At 43.6% G+C, this 27,781-nt stretch overlaps 1 protein-coding gene and 1 long non-coding RNA gene across 3 annotated transcripts in view; one reads left to right on the forward strand and one right to left on the reverse strand.

Annotated features, from left to right (window-relative positions):
* The window catches only part of LOC112663936 (uncharacterized), a 52,187-nt gene extending 24,654 nt beyond the window's left edge, over positions 1–27,533 (forward strand). The window contains exons 2-3 of the long non-coding RNA XR_003139447.3: positions 25,076–25,573; positions 27,240–27,533. This is a non-coding gene — a long non-coding RNA (uncharacterized LOC112663936). The remainder of the gene's footprint in view (positions 1–25,075; positions 25,574–27,239) is intronic.
* On the reverse strand, positions 3,417–9,127 carry RPTN (repetin). 2 transcript variants are annotated; one of them, XM_049095319.1, is made up of 4 exons: positions 9,091–9,127; positions 7,687–7,844; positions 5,952–6,987; positions 3,417–5,843 (listed from the first exon to the last, which is right to left on the reverse strand). In XM_049095319.1, exons 2-4 carry the CDS (start codon positions 7,822–7,824, stop codon positions 4,168–4,170), a joined length of 2,850 nt encoding a protein of 949 aa, XP_048951276.1. In that variant the 5' UTR covers positions 7,825–7,844; positions 9,091–9,127; the 3' UTR covers positions 3,417–4,167. The 2 variants fall into 2 exon arrangements, with proteins under 2 accessions (XP_048951276.1, XP_035556639.1); XM_035700746.2 differs by having other exon boundaries at positions 3,417–6,987.
* Positions 27,534–27,781: the final 248 nt, after the last annotated feature.

The following is a 27,781-nucleotide window of genomic DNA, read 5'->3' on the forward strand; positions in this document are numbered from 1 at the left end:
TCAGAGGTCTTGAGGTGGGAACCAGCTTGTCCTGCTAGAATCACAGGAGGAAGGCCAGCATAGTTGGAAAACAGCATGGAGTGGAGTGGTGTATGATGGAGTGTGGCAGAGCCCCATCCTAGGAAGCCTCTGGGAGAATCCTGGATTTTATTCTTAGTGTAATGAGAAACTGAGCCTTTTACCCAGGGGAGTGATCTGATGTGGTTTCCATTTCACAGAGGAGTAAGGAATCCCATCAGGAAGCTGTTGCTGGGTTCTAGGAGAGAGACAGTGGAGAGAGGGTTGAAGACATGGGAGATGACAAGAATGATGGGATCTAGTCTATACTGTATTTTGAGATAGAAACAAAGGGACTCGCTGAGGAGTTTGATTTGGCAGAGAGACTGACTAAAATAAAGAATGTCTCTCCTAGACTTTCACTTGAGCAATATGGATGGTCCTACCTAAACTGGGGAAAATTGAGGGAGAAACAGGTTAAGTCAAGACTCCTGTTTGAGAGTGCTAAGACTGAGATGCTATTTGATGTCCCAATGAATATGTCAACAAGATAATTAGATATACAAGTCTGGGATTTGGGAAAAAAGTACGGCTGGAGAGGAAGACCTGAGAGTCTTAGAAATAATGGCTATATTTGGAGCTGTAGGACTAAACAAGATAATCATAGTTAGAAAAGAGAAGGAGGCTGAGGAGTGAGCCCCAAGGGGAAGATGACTTTTACAAAGGAATGGCATCTTTCTGGTGTAGGTAGATTTGGAGGTCATATTGTGAATTAGCTTCTTGGTGTGCGTGATTCAGAGTTTAAGAGTAGAGACAGGGCTTAAGGGGGACGATCTTCTGTTTGGTCATTCCAGTTGAGGAAATTTGGTGGGTTGCTCTCTGGCTTAGATCCAGAGAGCTTCTTTTTTGCCTGCTGCAGAGCAGTCAGCACAGCTCAGTTGGATGTCTCCCTGCTTTCACACCTTTTTAGGGTGCACCTCCTTTCTTATCTTTTAGCCTGACGGCCTGGTTAGCCCCCAGTCCATGCTTATGTTGTACCTATGATGAGGAGTTACCCATATAAAATTTACCTAACTCCACTCCTGAAAGTAGCCATTTATCTTTATTCCAAACATCTCTCCTACTGGTTTTCCTCTTGTTTTCTACACAGAAAACTTTTGAAGCTCCTACTACTAACAGAAAAAATTCCAAACTCTTCATGGTGGATTTTGAAGTCCTCTGTGATCTGGTTCTGTTTGTCCTTCCAGCTTTGACTGTCTGCTTTCTTTTTTTAGTGTTCCCCTGAAACTTCCTTCACCATGTGGCACTCGTGCTGTTCTGCCTGCCTACAATGCCTAAATCCCTCCCATTCTTCACTGCCTCACTGACCCACTGAGAGCCTCTAGGAATCCTTAGCAGCTTATAGATTTTGAAACCTCTCAGCTTTGGGTTTATTCTCCATCCTCTAGTTTAGCTTTCTGGGGAGGGTCTCAGTTATAGAGAGCATTTGTGAAGAAAGCCCATCTTACCCCTGAACAATTATGCCATTTAAACAGCAGCCAACAGGGTACCTGGGTGGCTCAGTGGTTGAGCATCTGCCTTTGGCTCAGATCATGATCCTGGGGTCTTGGGATTCAGTCCTGCATTGGGCTCCCCACAGAGAGCTTGCTTCTCCCTCTGCCTGTGTCTCTGCCTCTCTCTCTGTGTCTCTCATAAATAAATAAATAAAATCTTTTTTTTAAAAAAGGAGCAGCCAATATATGAGCATCCCCACTGAGCCTAAGGCCCAAGGTAAGCCATGACCCTTCTCATCCCCACTCCTCCAGGATCATGACCCTAGCTTAGATGCTTTCCTCCATGCAAGCTTCTTTCAGCCCTTCTACATATTTACTTACTCCCTGCGTGGTGTCACGACAGCAATTTTCTTGTACTTATGACTTCTTGCCTTATTGAATGGTTGTTTGCTGTACACATATTTGTTACTAGATTATAATAATCTTGAGGAAAAGGGCTGCTGTTATAAGTCTATATATCCTTCCTATAGTGAATCCAATGGCCCTCAACATCCATTTTTATCTCCTTTTGTATTTTCTAGACTCCTTTGAAGCTAGGGTTCTGGATGTGAATTATGTGTTTCCAACTAGATGTGTTTACATGATATTTGGAAGGTACAGTGATTTTTGCTGTTTCTTTTGTAAACAGAGTTATGAAATATGGTTGTTGACTGGCAGATTTGGGAGCAATGCCAGCAGCTTCTGGATCCCAGGTTTCTGATTGCTGGATTACAGTTCTGTGGATGTCTTGAACAGAATAGTTCTGGAGTTCGCTTGCTGATTTCTAATAATCCAGATGTTATAATTCTAGGAATTAAATGTCCTATTGTTTACAATATCAAAAAGATTGCTGTTTCATTCATTGAGCTTTGACTGAGTAAGGGTTAAATTTAGCCTCTTTTGTTTGTTACTATGTAAATGTTACTATGTAAATGTTTAGTTGAATTTTTTCCTGAAGCCAGACTAATTTCCTCCATCTGCCCATCTATTCAGCAAAAGATTATGAGTGCCCCTGGACCTTGATGGCTGCACTAAGTGCTGAGCCATGCATAGTTGAGTAAGTTACAGTCTCATTCCCAGTTTGGTAGGGGTGGTAATCACAATAGTTTGTGTGCAAAAATGAGTGAGAATGTAGAGGAAGGAGTACTTGGAGTGTGCAGGAATGCTGCTCAGAAAATGAGATGTTTTAGTTGGGACACTGAGGATGCCCAGGTTTTTACCTGGCAGAAGAGGGAGATACTCCAGGCTATGGAATGGTATATTCAAAGACATGAATTAATGAAAAGACCATGGTATACTGAGAAAAGGTCAAGTCCTTGGTATAGCTAGAGCACTGGGTCTCCTAGTAAGGGCCTTTCATGAGACTAACCCGGGTAGGTCATCTGAGTCAGGTAACGAAGGGCCTAGATGTTATGCTAAGAAGTATGAACTTCATTCTAAAGTCCCTGGAAGCCACTGAAGAGGAGGGAAATTAAAGGCAGTGGAAATGGAGAAGTGGGAAGAGATCCAAGAAGTATGAAGGATGTAAGTCTTTGGCAAGACTTAATGACCATTTGCATGTGGAGGTGAATGAGGGCAAGAGTCAACTTTGACTCCTTTGTGGGAGAAGGAGATAAAAATATTTAGATAAATTTCCTTCGACTTTTTTTTTTGATTTGTTTTATATTGATTCCTCTTTTTCTTTTTCCTCTTCCTCTCCCTTCACTTCCTCCCCTTATCCTCCTCCTCCTTCTCCTTTTCCTTCTTCTTCAGTGCTCAGGAACTCAAAGAAAAAGGCATCTTAGAAGTCAAGAAATGAGGTCTTATTCTTGGAAAATGGCACCAAAGTGAAGACAGGGTAGCATGTCCCCATCATGAAGAAGGAAAAGAGTCATTGAGATCATTGCTCACCAATCATTTATTGGGTATATTAATACAATTCCACAGATTTTCTTTGAAGGGTTTTCAAGAGCTATGGATGGACAGTTTTGGCTTGTTGGAATTTGTAAGCAGATGACATATGCTTTCTGTTTTATATGATCAGAAACTGGGTAAGTATGGAGCTGGAACCAGTCCAGTCAGCTGTAGTGATAGCAGCTCAAGGGACAGCCCCTGTGGCAAAGGATGGGAAACTTGGCATGTTATGGACTTCAGAGATGATTCTCCTAGAAGCCTCTCACCATGTTTCATTGTAGTGTAGGCTATGAGGTTTGCAATTTCTGGTGTTTTGTTCACAGGAACCCAAGATCATCAAAGCCCAAGTGTCTTGTCTTCAGGCTATAATATATATCTTCAGAATACTTTTCCTGTTTCTGAACTTTTGGGAGAAGTTTCTGCTATTCAATGATCCAACTATGACCCACCTAAACAGAGGGAAAACCAGGAAATGATTTAAATACCCAAACTAACCAAAATTGGGATCTGATTATGTCTCCCAACTTACCACTCAGATTTAACTTAATAGAATACCCTAGAATTTCTACTCAAAGAATGAAAATGCCCTAAAAGTGAGTACTAGTATTCAAAAGCATCCTTGCAAATAGATATAGGAGGGAAGGAAGACGTACATTTTCAATCTCTTAAACAGAAGTAAAGATAAACTTGACATGTAGATTTCTTCTTTGGCTTCAAGTTGCTTTAGCTGTGGTGTGTGCACAGCCTAGTGCTGATTCCTTTTCTGATCTTGTACATAGTCATAGAGGGGATTGGGAGCAGGAGCTGCCTTGGTAGGGTAACTTCCACCCTGTTCTCTCCTTGGGAGCCTCCCACCCCTCTGGGTGGGATGGAGGGTCAGGTTACTGGGTCTTCCCTGGGAGCCTTGCCTCTGGCTATTCTCATTCATTTGAAATTTTTCTCTATTAGCACAGCCTTGCTCAGTCCCATAAGATTGTCGATCCTGGGACCCTTGATACCTTTCTTCCTCCTTAAGGGTTTGCCTATCCCATTGTTGCTGACAGTTTTGATTCTTGTCATCAGTTTCCCTGTCTCGACGCTGATAGGTGTGTTCATCTTCGTGAGTTTGTCTGTCTTGTGGTTGACGAGCCTGTTCATCTTCATGGGATTGTCTGTCTTGTCGCTGTTGGGTCTGTTCATCTTCGTGGGTTTGCCTGTCCTGCCTCTGATGGATTTGCTCACCTTCACGGGTTTGCCTGTCCCTCCTCTGATGGGTCTGCTCATCTTCGTGAGTTTGCCTCTCCTGTCCCTGATGGCTTTGTTCCTTATCATGGGTTTGCCTGGCCTGCGTCTCCTGTGGAGTTTCTTTATTCTCACAACCATGTCTGCCCCAACTTTGGCGGCCCTGCTCTTCTTTGGCCTGGTGGCTGTGTCCATCTCCATGACTTTGCCTGGCCTCGGCCTGTATGTGGTCCTGCTCACTACTACATGATTGCCAGTCACCCCTTTTGTAACTACATGGCCTTTCTTGCTGGATTTGTGCTATGAGTTTGTGTTGGTGGTATTGGCTATCCTCAGGCTCCCATGCCTGATGGCTATTCTGTTGCCCTTCCCTAGACTGGAATCTCTGCCCTTGATTTTGGGTTACTTCCTGCCCCAGAGTCTGTTGACTTGGTCTCCCTGACCTTCCTGATTGCTCAACATATGAGTCTCTGTTTGTTCCCTCACTCCCTTGGTGGTAACTATTTTGTCCTGTTTCCCTAATCTCTGACTGACTATAGTGAGAGCTCAAGCTCTGTCTGTCTGACTGATCATAATGATAACCCTGGCCTTGTCTGTCTGTCTGGCCATAATGAGAGCTTAGGCCTTGTCTTTCTGTTTGGCTATAATGATAACCTTGGCCTTGTATGTCTGTCTGACCATGGCCATGGTGAGAACCCTGGCCTTGTCTGGCTGGCTGACCATAGTGAGAAATCTGGCCATGTCTGTCTGTCTGGCCATAGTGAGAAATCTGGCCTTGTCTGTCTGTCTGGCCATACTGAGAACCTAGGCCTTGTCTTTCTGTCTGACCATAGTGAGAAATCTGGCCTTGTCTGTCTGTCTGACCATAGTGAGAAATCTGGCCTTGTCTGTCTGTCTGGCCATACTGAGAACCTAGGCCTTGTCTGTCTGTCTGGCCATAGTGGGAACTCTGGCCTTGTCTGTCTGTCTGGCCACACTGAAAACCTACGCCTTGTCGGTCTGTCTGACCATAGTGAGAAATCTGGCCTTGTCTGTCTGTCTGGCCATACTGAGAACCTAGGCCTTGTCTTTCTGTCTGAGCATTGTGAGAAGTCTGGCCTTGTCTGTCTGTCTGACCATAGTGAGAAGTCTGGCCTTGTCTGTCTGTCTGACCATAGTGAGAAGTCTGGCCTTGTCTGTCTGTCTGGCCATACTGAGAACCTAGGCCTTGTCTGTCTGTCTGGCCATACTGAGAACCTAGGCCTTGTCTGTCTGTCTGACCATAGTGAGAAATCTGGCCTTGTCTGTCTGTCTGGCCATACTGAGAACCTAGGCCTTGTCTGTCTGTCTGGCCACACTGAGAACCCAGGCCTTGTCTGTCTGTCTGACCATAGTGAGAAATCTGGCCTTGTCTGTCTATCTGCCCATAGTGAGAAATCTGGTCTTGTCTCTCTGTCTGGCCATACTGAGAACCTAGGCCTTGTCTATCTGTCTGACCATAGAGAGAACTCTGGCTTTTTCTGTCTGTCTGACCATATTGGGAGTCCAATTTTTGTCTATCTCTCTGACCATATGCTGATTCCTGATCCAAACTCCGAGACTGTCCATAATAAGAGCCTGATTCCTGTTGGTTTATTTGGCCATAATGAGAATTGTGAATTTGTTTCTCACTCTGATTTAAGGCAAAGATATATCCTTGTCTTTTAGACTGACTACTGCTAGATTTATGACCCCATCTTTGATCATCACAGGAGTCTCTATCCTGTCCTTCAGACTGACCATAGCGGGAGTCCCTACGCTGTCTCTCAGACTGACCATTGCTAGAGTCCCTATCCTGTCCTTCAGATTGACCATAGTGGGAGTCTCTATTCTGTTCCTCAGACTGACCATAGTGGGAGTCTCTATCCTGTCCCTCAGACTGACCATAGCGGGAGTCCCTACGCTGTCTCTCAGACTGACCATTGCTAGAGTCCCTATCCTGTCCTTCAGATTGACCATAGTGGGAGTCTCTATCTTGTCTCTCAAGCTGACCATAGTGGGAATCCCTATCCTGTCTATCAGACTGATCCTGGTGGACATCCTGGTTTTGTCTCTCAGACTGAGTACAGTGGGAGTCCTGCCTTTCTCCTTCATGCCTCTGCCTCTGTTGTCTACCTCTATTTCCTGGAAACTTATGGTCTCGTGTTCCCTCCTCCTCTTCTTGCTGAGAGATTCTATCGCCATATGACTTGTTATCCAGTTTATGATAGCAGGCTTGGGCCAATTGGAACACCAACAAGAGATATTCATGAAAATCAACATATCCATTTCTGTCTTTATCCAAGAGGCTCAGGATGGTTTCCACTGTGTCTGGGTCATTTGGTCTCTGTGAAAAGATTAAACAAAGAGCAAAATCAGCTGTTCTCCTGTAGATACTAAGATGTGTGCCAGTGTCTACAACCCAGCCTCTTCACTTCTGTATGAGCCTTCGTTGGTTGGAAATCATTAATCTGAAATGGCTTGGGCTTGGTTCTAGTCTTTGATCAACTGGTCCTCAGAACCTCATCCCTTGTTGGACCAGTTGGGGCATGATTATCCCATCCCATCACATGCTATATTGTAATTATTTTTTACTGTCTTCATTCTAACCACAGTGTGAGATCCTAGAGGGAAGAGAAGCTGGTTTTATTCATGTCTGCATCCCCAGTGCCTAGGAGGGTGCTGGACTGGAATAGGTGTTCAATGACTCTTTACTGAATGAATGAATGAGAAGACACGTGGACAGAAATCAAGACATGAATCTAGAATTTCTTCTGAGAAATGATTTCTGGTTGGAAGTTGTATTCCCTCCTATTAAGCTCAGCTATAAGAAGGTGTGTGTGTGTGTGTGTGTGTCTGTGTGTGTGTGTGTATGCCTGTGAACACGTGTGTCTGCTGGGAGAGAAGTACTGAGGAGCTGCCTGAAAATCATAGCTACAGGGTAGATGGAGCATGACCAGATCAAACAAAAAAAACATCAAGCCCTCGGATGCAGGTATCAGAATCACTCACACTTGACTTCATGGGGCCAGAGTCTGCATCTTACCCGGAGGATATCTCCAAACTCAGCTAAGAGCAGCTGCTTCAACTCCTTCTTGCACAGCAATGTACATTCCCCATTCTCTTTAGCGTATTTCTGGAAAACCTTGATCACAGTGAGTATGCTGTTCAGAAGTTGAGCCATTTTAGCAAAAATGAGTGAACCTAAGAGAAGAAGGAAGATTCTTTCTGTGTTTAAGATGAAGACCTGAAGACAGCATTCCCAGAGGGAAAGTGGCCCTTTTTGGTCAGGGAAAGAAATTTTAAAAATGACAGAGTCCCTTCTTATCCATATCTCTCACTCCCTTTGACCCACATTTAGGCTCCAAATATCATGCACTGCAGTGGGAGATGGGTGCAAACTATGGATCCCTGACTAGGAAGTAATAATTTCCTAAAAAGGAAAAACCTATGGTAGGTGGTTTATATATGCCGCCCCCCCACACTCCAGGTGGGACTTGATTGATTGAAACTCATTTTAGAACAAAAAGGAATGGGGGTCAGGAGATCCATAGAGGCAGGTCCAGAAGCCAGTATAGTAAGACAATTTTCCACCAGCTAAATAGACCTCACTAAACAGTCCTTAGTCTTCAAATGACTCTTGCTCAAGTGGAGAAGAAGGCTAGAGTCTTTTGCCATGGTTCAAGCAAACTCTCTGGGGGGCTAAATTCCAGCAAGCACTTTTGGCCTGGATGGTCATTTGGGATATGCTTATAAAATAGAATCAATTAGTATAAAAAGTATTACAGATAAAAATGGCAACCCAAATTAACTGCACAGATGATAGGAAGTGTATATAATCAGCTAGATTCCCATTAGCCATGTTGGAAGACTAAGGTCTTTTAGGATCTGGATCACATGATATTTCTTCCTGTGGCATAAAAATTCTAGTTACTGCGTTTATAAGCCTCCAAGAAGCCCTTATCTGCAAAGCACATTGGACTTCCAAAAGCATGCAGTGATGCCTATATGGATGCATGGCAAACAATGAATGGGACATACTGAGTTTCTTATGGCAATTCACCGCAATGAAACTTGAATGTTACTGTGGCCCTGTGGTCTAGAGCCTTAGACCCAAAGAGCCCTAAACTTCTAGGTCTTGCCTTACTTGCACGAAAGGTCAATGCTCCGCTATGGGAGACTAAGCTATCCACTGATAGTTCTAGCCCTCCGTTTTGGGATGCCCAGGACACGCTGAAACAAAGGCATGTATATTTTACAGGCTCAGAAGTGGGCCACCTCAGCTATCATCATAGTCTCAGATAGAGCCAAGAAAAGGAAGCAGGGTTCTACTCAAGCCTTTCATGCACAGACCTCCCCAGCCCAGCGCATTATAGTTGCCATCAAAAGCCTTGTGGATATTGCCATAACATATCCTCTCTCACACCCCCTCCATGAATGTTTTCCTTACCTGCTTGAGAAGGAATGAGCAGAAGATTGAGAAGCCAGAGAGGATACTGGAGACTTGAAAACCCATCCTATTTATAGGGGTTTTAATTGTCCTGCTAGACCATCCCAGGAGACACCCATTCTGTGGTAGAACCTGAATCACTCTGGGCCTGGCCCCAGCTCAGCCCAGCTTGACCTCTCCCTCTGTGGACTGTTTGGTTTATTTACTTCCCCTACTTACTCATGAACCTGTTTGTCATTCGATAGGTGATACTGTTCAGGTCTCAGCCCCATTTAATTAGGGGAGTGTGTGTGCGAGTGCATGCTGCGGGGGTCCCAAAAGATAGGTGTAGATTGCCTCTCTTTGTTAAGATTCATCCTTAACATCCTTGGTGTCACTTACCAAGACTAGTGGAGGTAAACCATACTGAAGAAGGATATTGATATGGGTCACTTTATAACCTGTCAGTGTAGGGTCTAGTGATTCTAGGCAAATAGCTACAATATAGTTCCAGGAAGAGATTTGTTTTAGGCTATCTTGCTTGTGTAGGCAGATATGTATATTTTAATCTGTTGACCTATTTTAATTAAAGCATTTTAAAAAAAATTTAACAGCTTTACTGGCTAAAGGGAGAATTGGATTCATGACCAATTTGGGGAAGGAAGGGTATGATGATGATGGAGCTGCCACCTTTTAAGATCTTCCTAAAAAAGTTACACGTGAATGCTATGGACTATGTGAATGCTATGATATCTGTGAGGAAGGATGCTACCGGGGACCTGGGTCACTGCTTATTCTCCACCTCTGTTCCTGTGATATGTCAGCAGTGTCTTACACATAGGAAATTCTCAGTAATTTTTTGTGGAGTAAATCAATTACTGATTTATGGAAGCATTGGAGAATCTTGTGTAAAGTGCAAAAACTCCTAGGTTTATCCCTACTTTCTACTTTTGCCTCACGTCTAGATTCCTCTTGGATTTTTTCCTATGTGTCCATACATTAGTCAGTTATTAGTGATGACATTTGTTGTTATTGTCTACATGTTCAGCATTCTGCAAGGCAGTCACAAAAGTGCAGAGATTTTAGTTCAGTTGGAATAAAGAAGCTTCATATAGGAAACGATTTTGAACAGCAGGAGCAGAACATGAGAAGTGTTGAGTGTCAGAACCTTGGTGTTTGTGTGGAGTCTTCATGGAGTAGGCCCAGGCTCCCTTTAGCAGGTGGGCTTTTTGTTGTTGCTATCAGAGTTCAGGTAGGCAGAAAAGAAAGCAGAGAAATCCTGGTGGAGAGAAGGGAAAAACCAAAGGTACAAGGCAAAAATTTATAGGGTGTGTTTGGATTGCAGTGAGCTGGTGAGTCTGGCTGGAGTGGAGGGTATACAAAAGAACAGAATTAGAGAATTTTAAAGCTGCAAAGGAAATCTAGTTACAGCCTCTTAATTTTACAGATGAGGAAACAGGTTTAGGGAGATGGAGGGACTTGCCAAGGATCCCACAGAGCAATGACGAAATCTAGGCTCAGAATCCTTATTTTCCAACCTCCGCCCAATACGCGTTCTTATATATTCTCTGAGACAGATTTGGGGTCTGCTTTAGGGTTACTTTATTTATTTATTTATTTATTTATTTATTTATTTATTTGAGAGAGAGAGAGAGAGAGAGAGAACAAGCAGAGGGAGAGGCAGACTCCTGCTGAGCAGGGGGTCCAATGTGGGACTCCATCCCAGGACCCTGGGATCATGATCTGGGCCGAAGGCAGATGCTTAACCTGAGCCACCCAGGTGCCCCTTTAAGTTTACTTTAAGTTTAGTTTTAATGGGAAATGGGAACCAGGGAACATTTTGGTCAGGAAAATGACATGGTCAAGAATTGTCTGAGAGAAGATTTTAATCTGCCTGCAGTAAGATGGCAAGCTGTCTCAGTTTGTCTGGGACTAAGGGGTTTCCTAGGACAGGAGACTTTCAGCGCTAAAATGGGGAGAGTTCTGGGCAACCTGGGACAGTCAGTCACTAGAGACTGTAGCACACAGGATGAATTGGAAAGAAGAATGTCTGAGCAGGAAGACCAGTTAGGAGTCTATTGTGTGGCCCACGTGAGAAAGGATGAGAACTTTGACTTGGAAATGGCAGTTCCAAACTACACGACAGTCGCTGGATGACAAAGGGAAAGAAAGGGTGCAGTTTGCAGCCAGATTAGATGAGGGGCAGGGAAAGTGGAAAAGTAAGGAGAGACTCAAGGCTTTAGGCCTGGATAGCTTGGAGAAATGTGGTGTGCCGAAGGAATGTGACTTCTGACAGGAGCCCGATGGGGTTTTATATTTGGCACTCCTTCCAGCATTCCACAGACTTTCTGCCTCTGGGAGCTTGCCATCTTCCCTCCTACTTGCACCCTCTGCTCTTTGGGATCTTTTGGCACTGGTTAAGACTTGCTTCAGTCTGTTTCTATATCCCGAGAGTGGGGTATATTAAGATTCTCTTTCTGCTTTTGAACCTCGACTTGTGAGTGCTATTCAGGTATGTCTCTTCTTACCTATTAGGAGAAAAAACCAAGATAAGATTTGGTGACCACAGAGGCAAATAAGGGAAATGGTAGTGGGATGGGTAGGGAGTAAAAGACAACAGCTATTACAGTATAATGGCAAAGTCGAGGACCCCAAGATGTTGGCATCTTCTAGGACTCCCTAGAAACTATTTGTTTTGGTTAGATGGGCAGTTCTCTGCCTGAATCTGCAGTGGAGAGAAAGATGATGTTCTTAATAGTAGGGTCTGCTATGTATGCATTCATTCAATGCTTAGTAAGTTCCTACAAGATGAGAGGAGAGCTGTGTGTCGCTAAGTCAGTCAGTCAGTGGGGATGTGTGAGCACGTGGAGGGAGGGCTCTTTTGTAGGCACTGAGACACAGGCACAGCCTTGGTTTTCTTTTTTTTTTTCTTTTTGTGTATTTTTTTATTGGAGTTCAATTTGCCAACATATAGTGTAACATACAGTGCTCATCCCATCAAGGCCCCCCATCAGTGCCCGTCACCCAGTCACCCCGTACCCCTGCCCACCTCCCCTTCCACTACCCCTTGTTCATTTCCCAGGGTTAGGAGTCTCTCATGTTCTGTCACCCTCTCTGATATTTCCTACTCATTTTCTCTCTTTTCCCCTTTAATCCCTTTCACTATTTTTTATATTCCCCGTAAGAGTGAAACCCTATGATGATTGTCCTTCTCTGATTGACTTACTTCACTCAGCATAATACCCTCCAGTTCCATCCATGTCCAAGCAAATGGTGGTTATTTGTCGTTTCTAATGGCTGAGGAATATTCCACTGTATACATAAACCACATCTTCTTTATCCATCCATCTTTCGATGGACACCGAGGCTCCTTTCACTGTTTGGCTATTGTGGACATTGCTGCTATGAACATTGGGGTGCAGGTGTCCTGGCGTTTCACTGCATCTGTATCTTTGGGGTAAATCCCCAGCAGTGCAATTGCTGGGTCGTAGGGCAGATCTATTTTTAACTCTTTGAGGAACCTCCACACAGTTTTCCAGAGTGGCTGCACCAGTTCACATTCCCACCAACAGTGCAAGAGGGTTCCCCTTTTCTCCACATCCTCTCCAACATTTGTTGTTTCCTGTCTTGTTAATTTTCCCCATTCTCACTGGTGTGAGGTGGTATCTCATTGTGGTTTGATTTGTATTTTCCAGATGGCAAGCGATGTGGAGCATTTTCTCATGTGCTTGTTGGCCATGTCTATGTCTTCTTTGGTGAAATTTCTGTTCATGTCTTTTGCCCATTTTATGATTTGATTGTTTCTTTGCCATAGAGTTTAATAAGAAATTTTCAATCTCACTGGGGTATGTCATACGTAGGCTCCTTCTCTGGTGTTGAAATTGCTGCTGTTTGATAGGGCATTGGGAAAGTTTGATTAGAGGGAAGAAGGGCAGGATGCAGAGACTAGAAATAACACCCATTTGAAGAAATCATGGAATGTACTGGGCAATTTTAGGCAAATTGCTTAACCTTGTTGTCTTGTGTTTCTTTCTTTTTTTTTTTTTAATGATTTTTCAGGCAATGTCCTTTATTTTTATTTATTTATTTTTTAATAAATTTATTTTTATTGGTGTTCAATTTGTCAACATACAGAATAACACCCAGTGCTCATCCTGTCAAGTGCCCACCTCAGTGCCCGCCACCCAGTGACCCCCACCCCCCACCGACCTCCTGTGTTTCTTTATCTGTAAAAGGAGAGGGCTGGATTGATCTCTAAGCATTTTCTTTGGCATTAACATTTTTAAGATTCTGTGACTCTAATCTTAGAGTTAGCAGGGGCTTTAGAGGTTTTATTTTAACTTTTCTATATTCATGAATATATTAAAGGCCTTAGAACTTTGTGTTTCTCAGTCTTCCTTTGTGGAAAAGGTAGGGGGATTGTGAGTGCTCTGTCGCTTACTTAGCATGTGTAATTTGCATGAGGATTTCCACTGTTTTTGTTCATTGTGTTTTGCTGCTTTTGTGTTTGTGTTGGAATGTGGCCTGGTGGTCTTAAAGGCAAGATGTTTTTCAGCTACGGTTTATTGAGGTCTTATTGTGTGCTAGGCTCTATGTGAAGCATTTTGTATATATTATCTTGCTTAATTTCCACAACTCCATGAGGCAGAGAATATTATCATCAATTTTCAAACAGAGAAACTGAGCATCAGAGAAAGATAAATAACTTGTCCAGGGTCATGCAGTCTCCAACAGTTGAGCTGGGGATTGAAGCCACACCTTCCTGGCTACAAAGCCCTTGTCCACAACCTTTATGTTTATACCATCTTTTGGAACAGGACTGGTGATTGCCCACTCTGAGAAAAATAGTTTTTCACAAAAGCTGAAGTAAGAATAAACTAACTTCCTAATGACATGCTCTGAAGGAATCCGACTTTGAAATGAGACCCTTCTGATGCTTAGCCAGTCAAATATTTATTATTTTCTCATGTTTCTTGCCTACCTAAATGGTTCCAACATGGAAGGAGCTTGTAATCTATTTGGAGAGACAAGACAAATACTTATAGTTAATTCTTTATAAAACCTACATATAAAAAGTACCCTTCTGTCTTTATAGTTGACAGGATAAGATGGAAGAAGTTCCATGTGTTGCCCATTCCTTTCAGGTCCTGACCCTGTTAAAGCCTTTGCTGTTCATTTCTCATGGGATGTGGATGTGCCTAATGGGTGTGACAGCTACTATTTTGAACTAATGGAGTTTTCAGGGAGTCTCCTTGCATATTTTGACCAAATCATTAAGGATAATTATCATGGAACTCTTAGACTTCCTTTATCCTTCTGTTGAGAAGTTGGGTGCCTATTTAATGAAACTAAATCCTCAGGACCCAGGGAATGGCTGTTTATGTGACAAAGAAAGGCCCCGTGTAACCTTGGGGCAGGCTCTCCATTCCTGCTTAGCTTTTGGAATGAAACAGGTAGATAAACTGCAGATGGGGAAAATGATCACCTTACCTGGAGAGGAGTGGGACTAATTAATAGGCATAAAAGTCTTTGAGATTTCTTGATATTAAAGGTCATTTCTTATCATATGCATAAAGAAGTTCTCATTTTAAAATCTTTCCTTGCAGGTGAATTACCCTCCTGTTAATTATAGGCCATCTCTTTATTAATGACATCTGTGAGAGTCAGTGGTTTTTGAAGGTAACACTAGTCTTAGTGATGTTTTAATGCTGTTGGAAAATATGTTGTGAGCCAGAGGAATGAGATGTTGGGTTCTTGGGGGTCTAGTGCACAGGTTTGCTTCTGGAGCCGGGCTTCCTACAGCCAGCCTGTAGCCCAGCTTTTTCTTCTACTGTAGCTTTTGTTTTTAGATACAAGAACACATCATCTCCCACCTTCCCAGTGTTTCAGGCCATGTTCTCCCCATGAAATGAACAAGAAAGTGTCATAAGTTATTGGTGAGCACAGCCTGTGAAGTTTTAGATAATTCCCTAGATTATAGTTAATCATGCTACAGACCAAAACAGATGTCCCCAAAGTCTTCCACCTGTGACCAAGATTGGATCATTCTGGTTAGGTTTCCAAGTTTTTTTTTCTTTTTGTTAAAGAGCTTTATTGAGTTGTAATTCATATGCCATACAACACACCCATTTAAAGTGTACCATTCAGTATTTTTTAGTATTGTGTAATCATTATTAAAATCTCATTTTTAGAATATTTTCTTCCATTGCCCCCCTCCCCCCAAGAAGTCCTGTGCCCATTAGCAGTCATTCCCTATTCTGCCCTCTTCTATTCCATGGCAATTGCTGATCTACTTTCTGTGTCTTTAGATTTGTTTATTCTGGAAATTTCTTGTAAATGGAATCATAGAATACGTGGCCTTTTTGGATTGGTTTGGTGCACCTGGCGTAATATTTTCAAGGTAGCACTGTGGCCATGTGCCTCCCTGGGGGGCTTGCACAACACTTGCAACCCAGTAGCCACCAAAGAACTCACAATAGTAGGCACATAATAAAGGTTTGTTGACCAAAAGAATGAATGTGTCCTGAAGTAAAGTGGGAGTAGAGGAAATGGGGTAAGGGAGATACATAAGCTTTGTAGTCTGTGAAGTTTCAATGGTATTTTAGGTATGATTAGCAAGTCACTTGGGGTTCTATCAAGGTTTTCCATTCCCTGACCTCCACCTCCTACCCCTATGTCAGCTCTTTCAGGATGGGAGGAGGTGAATTTGGGAGTCTGGGTATGTAGAAGTCAGTGCTCAGGCTTCCGCCTGTTCCCTTGTAAGAATGGTTAGATCTCCTTCTACTTTTCCCTACAGCTTCTCCTGGCCCCACACCTTGGTGCCCTAGAGAGTGCTTGGACTGAGAGTTGGAGACCCAGCTTTCACTGTGAACTTGGAAACAATATTTCTATTTTGTGACTATCTTTAAATGAGATGGGTTTGAAGCCATGACTGGTTGAGCCAGATGCCTTCCCACCTCTACCTGTCTGTGCTCCCTGAGGTCTCCTGGTACTGAGATTCTGTCCTAACTTTCTTTCTTTCTTTCTTTCTTTCTTTCTTTCTTTCTTTCTTTCTTTCTTTCTTTCTTTCTTTCTTTCTTTCTTCTTTCTTTTCTTTCTTCTTTCTCGATTTTATTTACTTATTTGAGAGAAAGAGCATGACAGGAGGGAGGAATAGAGAAAGAAGCAGACTCCCCATCGAGAAGGGAGCCTGATGTGGGACTCCATCCCAAGACCCGGGGATCATGATCTGAGCTGAAGGCAGACAGTTCACCGACTGGGCCACCAGGTGCCCTATCCTATCTCATTTCTTTTTATTTATTTCTTTCTTTTTTTTTTTTCTTGCCTCTCCTGGCCTCACCTCTGCTCTGGCAAAGTCTCTGCTCAAGAGAGGGACTTGCTTCTGTTTCCCAGGGCTGCTGTGCAGCTAGCAACACACCACCCTACCTCTAGTCTTCCCTTCTAATTTATTCTTCACACTATTCCCAGAGGAATTGTATCTTCTCAAGGAGGGGTACAGTTTCCTATAAGAAGAAAGGGTTTTCAGTTTTCCATAAGAATCAAGTTCAAAATTCTTAACATGCTCTTTGAGGCCCTCCACAGCAAGCAGATCTGTGGTTTCCTAACCACTGTGGACTTCTTGGGTTTCTCTTACTAAACCTTATAGTGTCCTTTCTATTTTTATTCACACTGCTTCTCCCCCTGAACCCACTCCCCCCTATTTCTATTAGATTTCTACCCATTTTATTAGTTTTTATTTAAAAAAAAATAAAGTAAATTCTATGCTCCACATGGGACTTGAACTCATGAGGTGCATATTCTACTGACTGAACCAGCCAGACATCCCAAAATTCTGCCCATTTTAAACACATTTAAATAGTTACCTTTTCTATGAAAGCATCTCCAACTCTTCCTCACCATAATTGTCTCCTCTTTGCTCACCCCCGCCTCGCCGCCTGCTTACTCTGTACCCCTTGCTCTCCGTGTTTGCAATGTTCTTTGGTATTCTGCAAATGGCTGTGTCTGTGTTTGCCTAGCTCACTTGACTTTGAGCTCTATGAGGGAAAAGATGGTATCTTAATTCCTCTGCCTGTCTCCTACAAGCTCTGCTTTGCCATTCAATTTTTAAAATGGACTCTTGGTGGCTTCTTTAGCTCCTGTGTCCCCTGTAGAATAGGATTTTGAAACACACAGTTAACCTCTCATTTTATGTCATCTCTTAGCTCTGTGTGCTGTTTCCTAAGTATATGTCTTACTTCTGAATTAGATGATGAGTTCTCTGTGGGCAGGGACCTTGACTTCCCTTCTTTGGCTCCCACTGTGTGCCCTGCCACAGTTGCGAGGCCCCCAGTGGGGCTGAACCAGACGACCACCTACCTCTGCAAGTCTGTGCTCCATGGGGAACTCTGTGTGGGATTTAGACCTCCTTTAGGTTTGGCTCTTGGGAATAAAGAGAATACTCTGAAAATTATAGCTCCATACAGTGTGGGGCAGGAATATGGGTTTGTAAGCTGTACTGGTGATGGACTATGATAGTTTCAGGAGTCCTGCAGAATGGCTGCTGGTATCTTGAAGGATTTGACAGAGAAAGAACAGAGGAGCAGTTTTAGTTTCCTCAGAAATAGCTGGGTGCCATGGATCCCAGGCTCAGCTAATGGGGTAGGATTTGGGCATAGCCTGGGAGCTGCAGCTCTCCCTAGTAGCTGAATGTATCTGTGATGCTGGTGAGCATATGTGAATCAAGTTCTAGAGCAGGCTGTGTGAAAGCAGTGTTGGGTGGGTGAGCATCAGACTCATCAGGCCTCCAGAGGTCATCTTGCCCTGCCTGGGCCCCAGATGGTCAGTGCCCAGGCCATACTCAGCAGGTGTCCATCCTGAGGCTCCCCAGAGAAGCTCATCCCTGTTTCTCATTTCCTGAGCTGCCAGGTGCCGTAGGATGCTAGATCCAGGGTCCTGAGAGAGCAGACAGAGAAAAGCAGGTGATCGTGGGGAATTACTACAAAGGCTTCAGTAAAGGGGAGTGATCCTTCAGGGGCCTTTGCTAGCAGATCACAGAAGGAGTTTTGGAGGTCACTAGCTCATGGCCTAGAGGCTTTGGTGGAGATTACCTGGGAGCAGGGAGCGGTGCTGTCCCCAATCCTCTGTGATTTGCTGTCTGGTTCCCAAAATGAGGGCAGTTGGTGCTTGAATGATACACCTATTTGTCACGTCCACCTAGCAGATTCTTGGCATAGTCAGGAAACAAGAGAGATTGAAAGCCAAGCCAGGGTTTTCTTCCTTATTTGCTCTTTCCTCTCTTCATTTATTTATCTTCTTGATAAAATGTTAAGTGAAGAAGACAGAGCTGTTAACAATGAGAAGGATTCTAGGAAAGGTTACAGCAGAGCTGGGGGCCAGGGTTAGGGAAAAGCAAAGTTACTATCATTAGTTCTCTCCCCACAGTGGGACCAGCCCAGACAGCACTCCTTTTCCCTCTGCTCCCATCTGCAGTGCCTCACCCCTTCTGTGTGCCCCAGCCCGACTCAGCTGCATTACCACATCCCTTTGCCATGGGTGCCTACCATCCCCTTTAATCCCTAACCTCTTTATTGTGGTCACAGATGCTCCACGTGGCCCCAGCACCCTGCAGGGAAGGAATCATTAGTTTCTTGCAGCATCCAGAAACAGCACACCTTACTATTTGTCAAAAGGAACAGAGAAGAGGGATTAGAGGAGGAAAAATGGCAGCAGAGGGAGAGGCCCAGGCAGGATTTTGTCTTGACACATTGCCAGATTGATCAGAGTCAGGAGGAGCCTGACTGCCTATCTGAGCATCTTGCATCTGTTTGTCTATGCAGAGTGCCAGCCTGCTCCTGCTAGTATGTAAGAGAAGAGGTTGGTAGTCCCCTTCACAAGGTGCCCTGGAGCCTGACTCTGCCATGCTGAGGTGGGCTGGTGAAGGTGAGCGCAGGGCATTTCCTGCCATCTGGAAGGACCAAAGCCCCTATACTGTGAGCCTCTCGTTTCACAGAACAGAGAGCTTCAAGTGCCCATGGCCTTCCTGCTTCTGAAAAGGGAAAAATTAAGGTTCCCGGAGAAGGTTGTGAATTTTACAAGGTCACATAGCAGCATGCAAGAAAGTCAATAGTGAAGCTAGAACCCAAATGGTCTAACACAGGGTATGACACAGGATCTTTCTTGTCCTGAGATTATGTTCTGTTCTTCTCTCTAATTACATTTACTAACCCAACCAGGCAGAAAGAGCTAGGGTCCAGGTCTGTGTGAGAATCCTAGTTTTGCTCAGGCTTGCTTTCTCACCCAGCACCTGGCTCAGGGGAGGTGCTATCAGTGGGTGTTCTGATCTCCTTCCTAGTGACCTGCCCATCATTTTCTTTCTGGAAACTTGCTGGGCAGCAGAGGTCCTGACCTCTTTGGGCACAGTGCTGACTATATTTAGGCCTCCATTTATAAAATGTTTCAGAAGCTCAAGTACTTTATTGGTAGAGATGAATTATTGTCACGATTTATCTACTACCCACCCACGGTGGGGAGATGCTGCTCTGAACCACCTGATTTGAGACGCAATGGAGGAACTTTGTGAGACTAATAAGGTCTGTGCTATTAATTTGAGTATTGCAGGTGTGGATTATGGAAAGTAGACCGTTTTAGAGAATCTGTCTCATACTATGCTTTCACCTTTGCCCCATAACCTGGTCCTTTGCAGTACGTTCCTAGCATCCCCTGTCAGGCTCTCATCAGATATGTCCTAGGAAGCCACACATCCTGCAGAGGTGGAGGTAGGTGGTTTCCACATGCAAATATCATGATTGTTGGATTGGGAGGACAGAGGGAAGCAAGGGCAGATTGTTTTCATCCTTGTTCAGTGACGATTATGATTTTGAGAGACCATCTCTTTAGTTCAGAAAGAGGATGGGAAAGGGACATGGATTTCACTTTTAGGCAAATGCAGGGTAAACACTCTTAGTGGGGAGGTGCATGAATTGCACTGTAGGGGAGTAAGGTGGCCCTGGAGTTAGAGGAAACGGCTTCCATTCCTGGGTCTGTGCACTACTGGCTGTTTGGCACTCGTAAACTGGGAGAACCCCTTCTGAGAAGGGGCTGATGTGTGTGCTGCAGCTGCCATGCACCAGCTGCTGGGCACCAAGTGTGTGTGCTCTGACTGCGGGGGCTGCATGTATTGACTCAGATGCAGTCGGCCATGTACCTGTGACCCTCCCATTCCACCCCCTGCCCGGGAGTCCAGGTCCAGATGCTGGATGAAGGGAGATTTGTGCCACTGGCAGCCTCTGCTTCATGTGGAGGCTCTTCTTTGGAAAGCAAACTACTGTTTGATTTTGTTATCAAACCCTGGCCCATGTCGATGTTCCTCTGCCTCAGTCTTCCCAGACGCAAGGAGCCTTGTCCACAAAGGCATCCAATATCTTTGTTCGAGGCTTATCTCAAGACACCCAGTAGCTGCCTTTTCTTTTCCTATCACTTAGTAGACGTCCACCTTTAGATTGTGAACACACAGAGGCTAAGGCAAAGTCCTTGGAACTCTGCTGGCACATAGTCAATCCTCGAGACATGTTAGCTGCTTTTAATATGATTTTTCTGTCTGTAAAAAGCTAGGCATGATACTTGGCACATGATCAATTGAACACTAACCCAAGTTATCCATAGGGAGGAATCGGCTCAGTGCTGTCCACATGATGTAGGAAGGGAGTCCAGAGGTTGCTGCAATGTTTCTTGAGGATGCACCTCAGCATGCATGTGTTGGGCAGCCTCTGCCTCTTGCATTGTATCCCAGCCTCCTCTGCTGAGCCGGCCTCTGGGTTGTACTCCCGCAGCACTGCATGTAGGCTTGCTTCTCCTTGCTGAACTGCAGGCCTCCTGAGGGCTCCATCTGTGGCTTATTTGTCTCTATGTCCCTCACTGTAGCACAATGTCTGGCACAGGGCACTTCCTCAGAATGAATAAACTTAAAAGGAGACCTAAAGGATGAGTGCCACTGAAGTATGTGCAACAAACGAACCAGGGACACTCACTCTTAGCCTGGGTTTGTATGCTGGCTCTGGCGCTAACGAGCTGGCTGAACCTGGCAGTGACTGGCAAGTAGTAGGCACTCAGTAAATGTAAGCTGTGATTATTTTTATCTTCATTAATATTAGGAGTCATTAGTTCCTGAAATAGCGAATGCAATGTTGGTCTCCACACTTTACATAAGAAACAATTGGCAAATTTCTACAAAAATTTAACCTTTGTTAACTAGGAAATGATGATAAAGAAACTCCTGTCTGACGGCCTCTGTCCCTGTTGTTCCCACCACCTGGAATGCTCTTCCTTCTGATAGCCATATGGCTTAATTCCATATTTTATTTAGGATTCTGCTCAAATGTCAAGTTATCAGAGAAGCCTTGCTAAGCCGCCCTGTAGAAAATAGCAAGTCATCACCTAATTTTCTATTCCCTTACTCTGTTTTATTTTTCTTCTAAGCACTTATTACTGCCACCTGGTTTGGTGAACATTTGCTCATTTACTATTTCTCTCCTCCACTAGAAAGTGAGCACTTCATAGCCCTAGTGCACACAGTACATGCTGTTAATGCCTGTTGATGTGATCAAATGGCAAAATTAAGTCTCTTCATTTACAGAGGATGACGGCAGGAGGGGGCATTAAGTGGAAGATTGTAAGATCAAGAAAGGCATATATTATATGAATATAGTCATGTCCACAAACACCTAACATAGACTTGGTCCCCCTCCCTTTAAAGCTTGAGAAAGAGAAAGGAAGGAAGAGAAAGAGAAAGAGAAGGAAGTCCTACTTCATACAACAGGCCATCATTTGGGGGAAACTCCTTGCTCCAAGAAACGATGCTAGCTGAAAAATAAGAATCTGTTCACAGATTTCCAGCAGCTCTGGGTACCATTTCTAACTGTCTGGCACTGGGGTTTCCACAGCTCCCTGCATAAAACTCTGGTGCCTTTGTTAGGGGCAGGCTCTAGGACGAATATATACACGGCTGCTTCCCAGCTGGCCATTTCAGATGATTCTGTGTACCCGGGTGACAAGAGAGAGAAATAACAGGGCAAGGGATCAGTGCTGCTGAAAGCAAAGAGGAGTGGAGAGTGGAGAAGAAGAGATTGCATTTCCTGTGGGTCTTCACGAATGGGAGACACAGGGAAAGAACCTGGAGGGAGTGTTCACATTTGAAAAGTTTGGAAGACTACTATAAGCCTTGAGCTAGAGTGGTTTATTCCTTCCATGGTTCCTTATTATCGAACAGGCGTTTATTGATAAGCTTGTTACACATCAGGCACTGTTCTAGACATGGGGGTCACAGCAGTGAAATCCTGGCCTCACACAGCTTCATGTTCTAGGATGGGGAGACTCATAATAAAGTGAGACACATTCCTAAGGTGTCAGCTGGTGCCAAGCACTGTGGAGAGAAAGATGCAGGGGAGGGGACAGTGTGTGGGGACGGTGGAACCCTGGTCAGGGACAGGTTGGGATTGTGACCGGCTAGCTGGGGGAGGCTGCTCGGAGAAGGTGACACTTGATAATGGTCTGAAGAAGGAGAAGTTTTCTGTCTGGTCCCAACCAGAGGTCCAGACAGTTCTCAGCAGCCTATTTACATTAGACTGTGTGCTTCTGAGCCTTGTTTCCTCCCTCCGTGTTTCCTTCTCTGGCCAGGCCGTCTAGTTTACTCAGTAAACACTGGGCACGGGGACACACCGTGAACAAGACAGACAGGATCTGTGCTTCTGTGGACCTTTCAGGCTGAAAGAGGAAACAAGTAAATGGTTACCCAACAGTGTGTGAGGTGCTGCCTTGGATGTTTTCAGGGTGCCGGGGCAGTGTGGAGCAGGGAGCCATCCCAGGCCTCCCTGCCGAGGTACAGCTGGGCCCAGGTTGGTCTTTTCTTCATTTCCAACCCTCTCCCCCTGCCTCCTTCCACACTTTCCTGTCTCAAAAGTCTCCCGAATTTCAAGTTGTTTCCCATCTTACATTTCTTGTTGTCTTAGGCATCATGACTGATTTTTCTTTGGCCTTCACTTCTCAGGTGAACCTAACAACTGTTGCCATCCATATGCTCACAAGAATGCAGGAGTGTTACAGCGGATTAGTGGCATTTTAGGATTAAGGACAGGATGGGATTTTAAAAGCTTTTAGCTCCTCCTAAATGAGGGAAGCTGCCTGACACAAAGCATTGTTAAGCCTCACAGATTTCCCTGTGGCAATACTTATGTTTCTCTGTGTGCCCCATACTGGCTACTGTTTGGGAAATTTGGGCACGACTGCTTTGGGTGTCAAGCACATATCTCTTGGACCTCACCCTTGCTCCCTTTTAGGGCCTTGTGACCACAGAGCTCAGGTATGTGGCATCTGATGAACTTGCAAGGGATGTGGCTAGTGTCAGGGACGTTTGTGGAAGGTCATCCACAGCTGCAGTGGGACGCGGTATAGATGCCTCTGTAGTTCCTGTCTTCTGCAATGTACCTCACTGATCAGGGACAGGGGCAAGGAACCCGGGGGCCTTGCAGCAGCTCCCCTTTCTCTGTCAGTGTCTCCGTATTCTGACCTAACTCCCGTTTCCAACTCCACCTCCCCTCCGGAATCCCCCTGCTCTGTTAGCATGGCATCTTTGCTGAGCCCTGGATGTACTTCCACACCTTCACTCAAGCAGCAAGCCCTCTGTGAAATGTTACCTCTCTCTTTCTGTAAATCTACTTTCACCCGTGAAACACCCCTGAGCCCTCCTTTGATCTCTCCCTGAACTGGAATTAACATAAAAACTTTAAAATATATATTACACACATTGGCACACCTTATCTAGCACAGTGCTTTGGTTCAGCAACATCTAGCACTGTAGAGGGGCCTCACCCTGGAACCAACCAGCACTGCATTGACTCTAGCCCAGTGGTTTTCACACTGTGCTCCTTGGAGCCTGGTAGAGGCCTGGTGGGAAGGACTCTGGTGCTTAGGCCCATTCGACAAGCTTGTTGTGAGCATCAAATGAGATAATGATGTGTACTTATTTATTGAGTTCAATAAATAAGTACACATCATTGAGCTCAATTATTGAGCTCACAACAAGCTTGTGAGACAGATAATATTATTACTCTCACTTTATAGACAGGAAAGTAGAGCTAAAAGATGTCAAATACTTTTCTGAGGTCCTGGAAGTAGTAAATAGCAATGGCAAGATCTGAACCCAGGCAGTCAGACCCCAGAACCTAGGGGCTTAACATTGCAGACATGCTGAGCTCCTATTAGGTTTAGAGACAGTCATATTATGTATTATTTACTTGCTGATTCCTTCACCAAATACTTATTAGGCACTGACTATATTCTAGAGACCTTAACATTATTAAAAAAATGTGTTAAAACTGCCTCACCCCTTTGGTGTCTGTATGTGTCAGTCAGGTCTTCCCACCTGGACTGCAGGCCCCTTGAGAGCAGCCCCTGTGTTTCCTATCTCTTTTTTGTCCCCTGCCTTTCTTTCTTGCTCACCCACTTAAATGGCTAGCAGACTGCTGAGTACAGATGCTCATCCAACTTGTTAACTTGATTGCATGGCAGCATCGATAGCCTGTGACATATGGCACAGATTCCCAGATTCATGGGGAGATTAGAAGTGATCTGGATCCCTGACCTCAAGCAGCCCTAACTACAACTACACCATTCAAGGAAATATGATCATCTAATTTAGGGTTTGGCAAACTATGGCTGTGGGCCAAATCATGCCTGCAGACTGTTTTTATAAGGCCCATGAGCCAAGCATGTTTTTTTATATTGTTAACTGAATGGAAGCAATGGAAAGAAGAACACTATTTTGTGATGTATAAAAATAATATGAGATTCGAATTTTAGTGCCCATAAATAGTTTTATTGGAACACAGTGATCTCATTTGTTACATATTGTCTCTGGCAGCTTCACACTGCTACTGAGCATGCTATAAACTGTGGTGCAGTTGTAACTCCGCAGTGTTTTGCGGGTCAAGATGATGTTCTTTATGTAATATCTCATTTCATTTTCTATCACCAGTGCACACGCATCATGTCTAAAAAAGGAAAAAGAAGAAGATATAAGTGAACTTCACAAGTCCTACTTTTAAGGTGCAGAAGAGCATAGCTTGCTGTCCTCGTGATGGGATTAGAGGGCAAAGTATTACATTTATTACACAGTGATGCTGCTGCTGTGCTAAGATAATATGATCTGAATCTGTATTGATGTTATCAGACTAAGCACCCATCACAATGTTCCCAACTCACAAGAAACAGAGGTCAGAAATATTAGGAAACTGAAATTGAAATATTTTATCACAGCAGAATTTCTTTACAAAAAAGTATAAGTGAAATCACAACTGAAGTAAATTTTTGAGCAGCTCTTTTGTTAGCCAAGCAAAGAGAACTTTTACAGTTGGCGAGTTAATTAAATCATATTCGGTTGCAGCAGCTGAAGAAATGTGTCCAGAGGAAAAAAACTACTAGCCTTTTGGCAAAGAGTGAGGACATTGTGAACGTCAACATCAATTATAAAAAGGTAAATAGATGGTTTTGAGTAATTTTATTTGGTTTTTGAGGAGTTGACAGATGTTTCTGATACAGTTCAGTTGTTTATTTGGATAGTTAACGCGGAGTTTGAAGTGACTCATGGATTCGTTTCTGGGGATAGTCTGTGGAGCAACTGCCTTCAAGGATGTTTTCAAAGTGGAGAAAATACTAATCCCCTAAAGTGGAATCTGCTACAATATATTACAACTGATGGTAGAAATACAATTGGAAAAGAAAAGAGCTTAGTCAGAAATTAAAAAAAATATTTTTTTTATTGAAGTTCGATTTGCCAACATATAACACCCAGTGCTCATCCCATCAAGTGCCCCCCTCAGTGCCCGTCACCCAGTCACCTCATCCTACCTGCCCACCTCCCTTTCCACTACCCGTTGTTTGTTTCCCAGAGTTAGGAGTCTCTCTCATGTTTTGTCACCCTCTCTAATGTTTTTAAAGCTCATGAAATTGTGGTGTTTAAAGTCTATGATTAATCATTGTGTTATTCATCAGCAGATACTTTGGACAAAATATTTTTAGTATTTTATGTTATTGAACCAGCAGTGTCAATGGTGAACTTCACTTCCTCTTGTGCACTTAATCATTCTCAGTTCTGTCATTTTTGGGGTCAGAAACAGAGACTGAGGAGACTTGCTTTATTGCACAACAGTTTGACGGCCTAACAGTGACCAAATTTTGCTGTGATGTTTTGAGTTCAAGGCTGAGCTTGAAATTTTTATAGAATGAGGAGAATCATCTTCATCCACTATTTTTTAACACAGATGGTTTTGGTGGTTAGCTTTTGTGGCAGACTTGATAATGTTTCTTAATGAATTCAATCTAAATTTACAAGACAAAACAGCTCTTTTTTTATTTTTATTTTTTTTTACAAAACAGCTCTTAAATGTGGAACAAATACTGTGCAAAAGTTGTTTCTGAGACAACTAACACTGTTTGAATCACAAGTAATGTCAAAGTGTTTCATAGACTTCCTATGTGTCAAAAGTTAAAATAAAAAGTGGAGTCTTACTACTATGCAAATTTGCGGCAGATGTACTTCTGAGCTCAAACTATAGTATTGGCAGCAGGGTTTTTTGGAACTTGATGCGAGTACAAAGGAAATTTCCATTATTCAAATTCCATTTGACTATGCAATGGAAGATCTTTCCTGTTAACCTTCAATTGGAAGAAATTAATGTAAATTAATTTAATGTAATAGCATGTTATAAGGCAAATATCAAGAGATGAATCTAGTAGAATTCTATAAATAACTTCCAAGTGATGACTATGCTGAATTAAAATCTTATCTATGGTTGACATCATATTTGGCAATATCTGTGTGTGAAAAGACATTTTAAAATATGGAATATGTAAGATCTCTTTATACATCAGCGTTAGCAGTATAACATTTGTAGTTGATTTGGACCACAGGCAACAACTCTGAACCTCCATTAGATGAATGATTACTTCTTAAAAAGAGAATTACATTTTTTTCTCATTGCAGATCTGTGTTACAAAAAATTGTATTCAATTATTAACATATTTTGAAATTTGTCAATAAAAATTGTGGAAATTTGTTTTCTCTTTTGTTATATACAAGTACCAATGTGATATCCTTAGGACACAAAAGCCTAAAATATTTATTATCTGGCCCTTTACAGAGAATGTTTGCCTACGTGTGATTTAATCTATACTGGAAATGTCCAAGGGACAACACAAACGAGCAGACAGTCACCAGAGGATCCCATTTCCTTTATGGTTTGTTTCTTGTCAGAAAATACATTTTCAAATCTCATTTTCGGGCTGGCCCTGCAGTTTATCTGATTTCCTTTGGTATCTGCCGTGTTGTCGCTGAAGAGCACGGTCAGCGGGTCATTGTGGAAATCAGTTTTAATTTGCTCTGAGTCAGTTCTATGCAACAGAATAATGGAGCCCTTTATTTGCAATAAAGAAACTTATGGGTTTAGTTGCCTGCATTTGCTAAACTGGTTTTCATTTATGGGAACTCTCTCCCTTTGAAGCCAGGAGGGTGGGGGGTGGGGTGGGAAGGGCGAGGTTGAGGACATCCCTTGGGGAGCCTGAAGTGGTTGTAGAGGGGAGTGAGTTCAAGGGCCCTTGGGCATACTTGCCTGCTGGAAAGAGAACAGAAGAGCCTCCTGTGCCAGTAGGGAAGACAGGGCTCTCAGCAGGGATCAGGTGACTA

Source organism: Canis lupus, chromosome 17 (assembly GCF_003254725.2).
Source record: "Canis lupus dingo isolate Sandy chromosome 17, ASM325472v2, whole genome shotgun sequence".
Classification (NCBI taxonomy): Eukaryota; Metazoa; Chordata; class Mammalia; order Carnivora; family Canidae; genus Canis; species Canis lupus.

Excerpts from the sequence above, each read along its gene's own strand:
- RPTN (XM_035700746.2), bottom strand. The coding sequence starts at position 7,824 with ATGGCTCAACTTCTGAACAGCATACTCACTGTGATCAAGGTTTTCCAG. Across the intron at positions 6,988-7,686 it reads AGTTTGGAGATATCCTCCGG|AGACCAAATGACCCAGACAC; the intron begins GTAAGATGCAGA and ends ATCTTTTCACAG.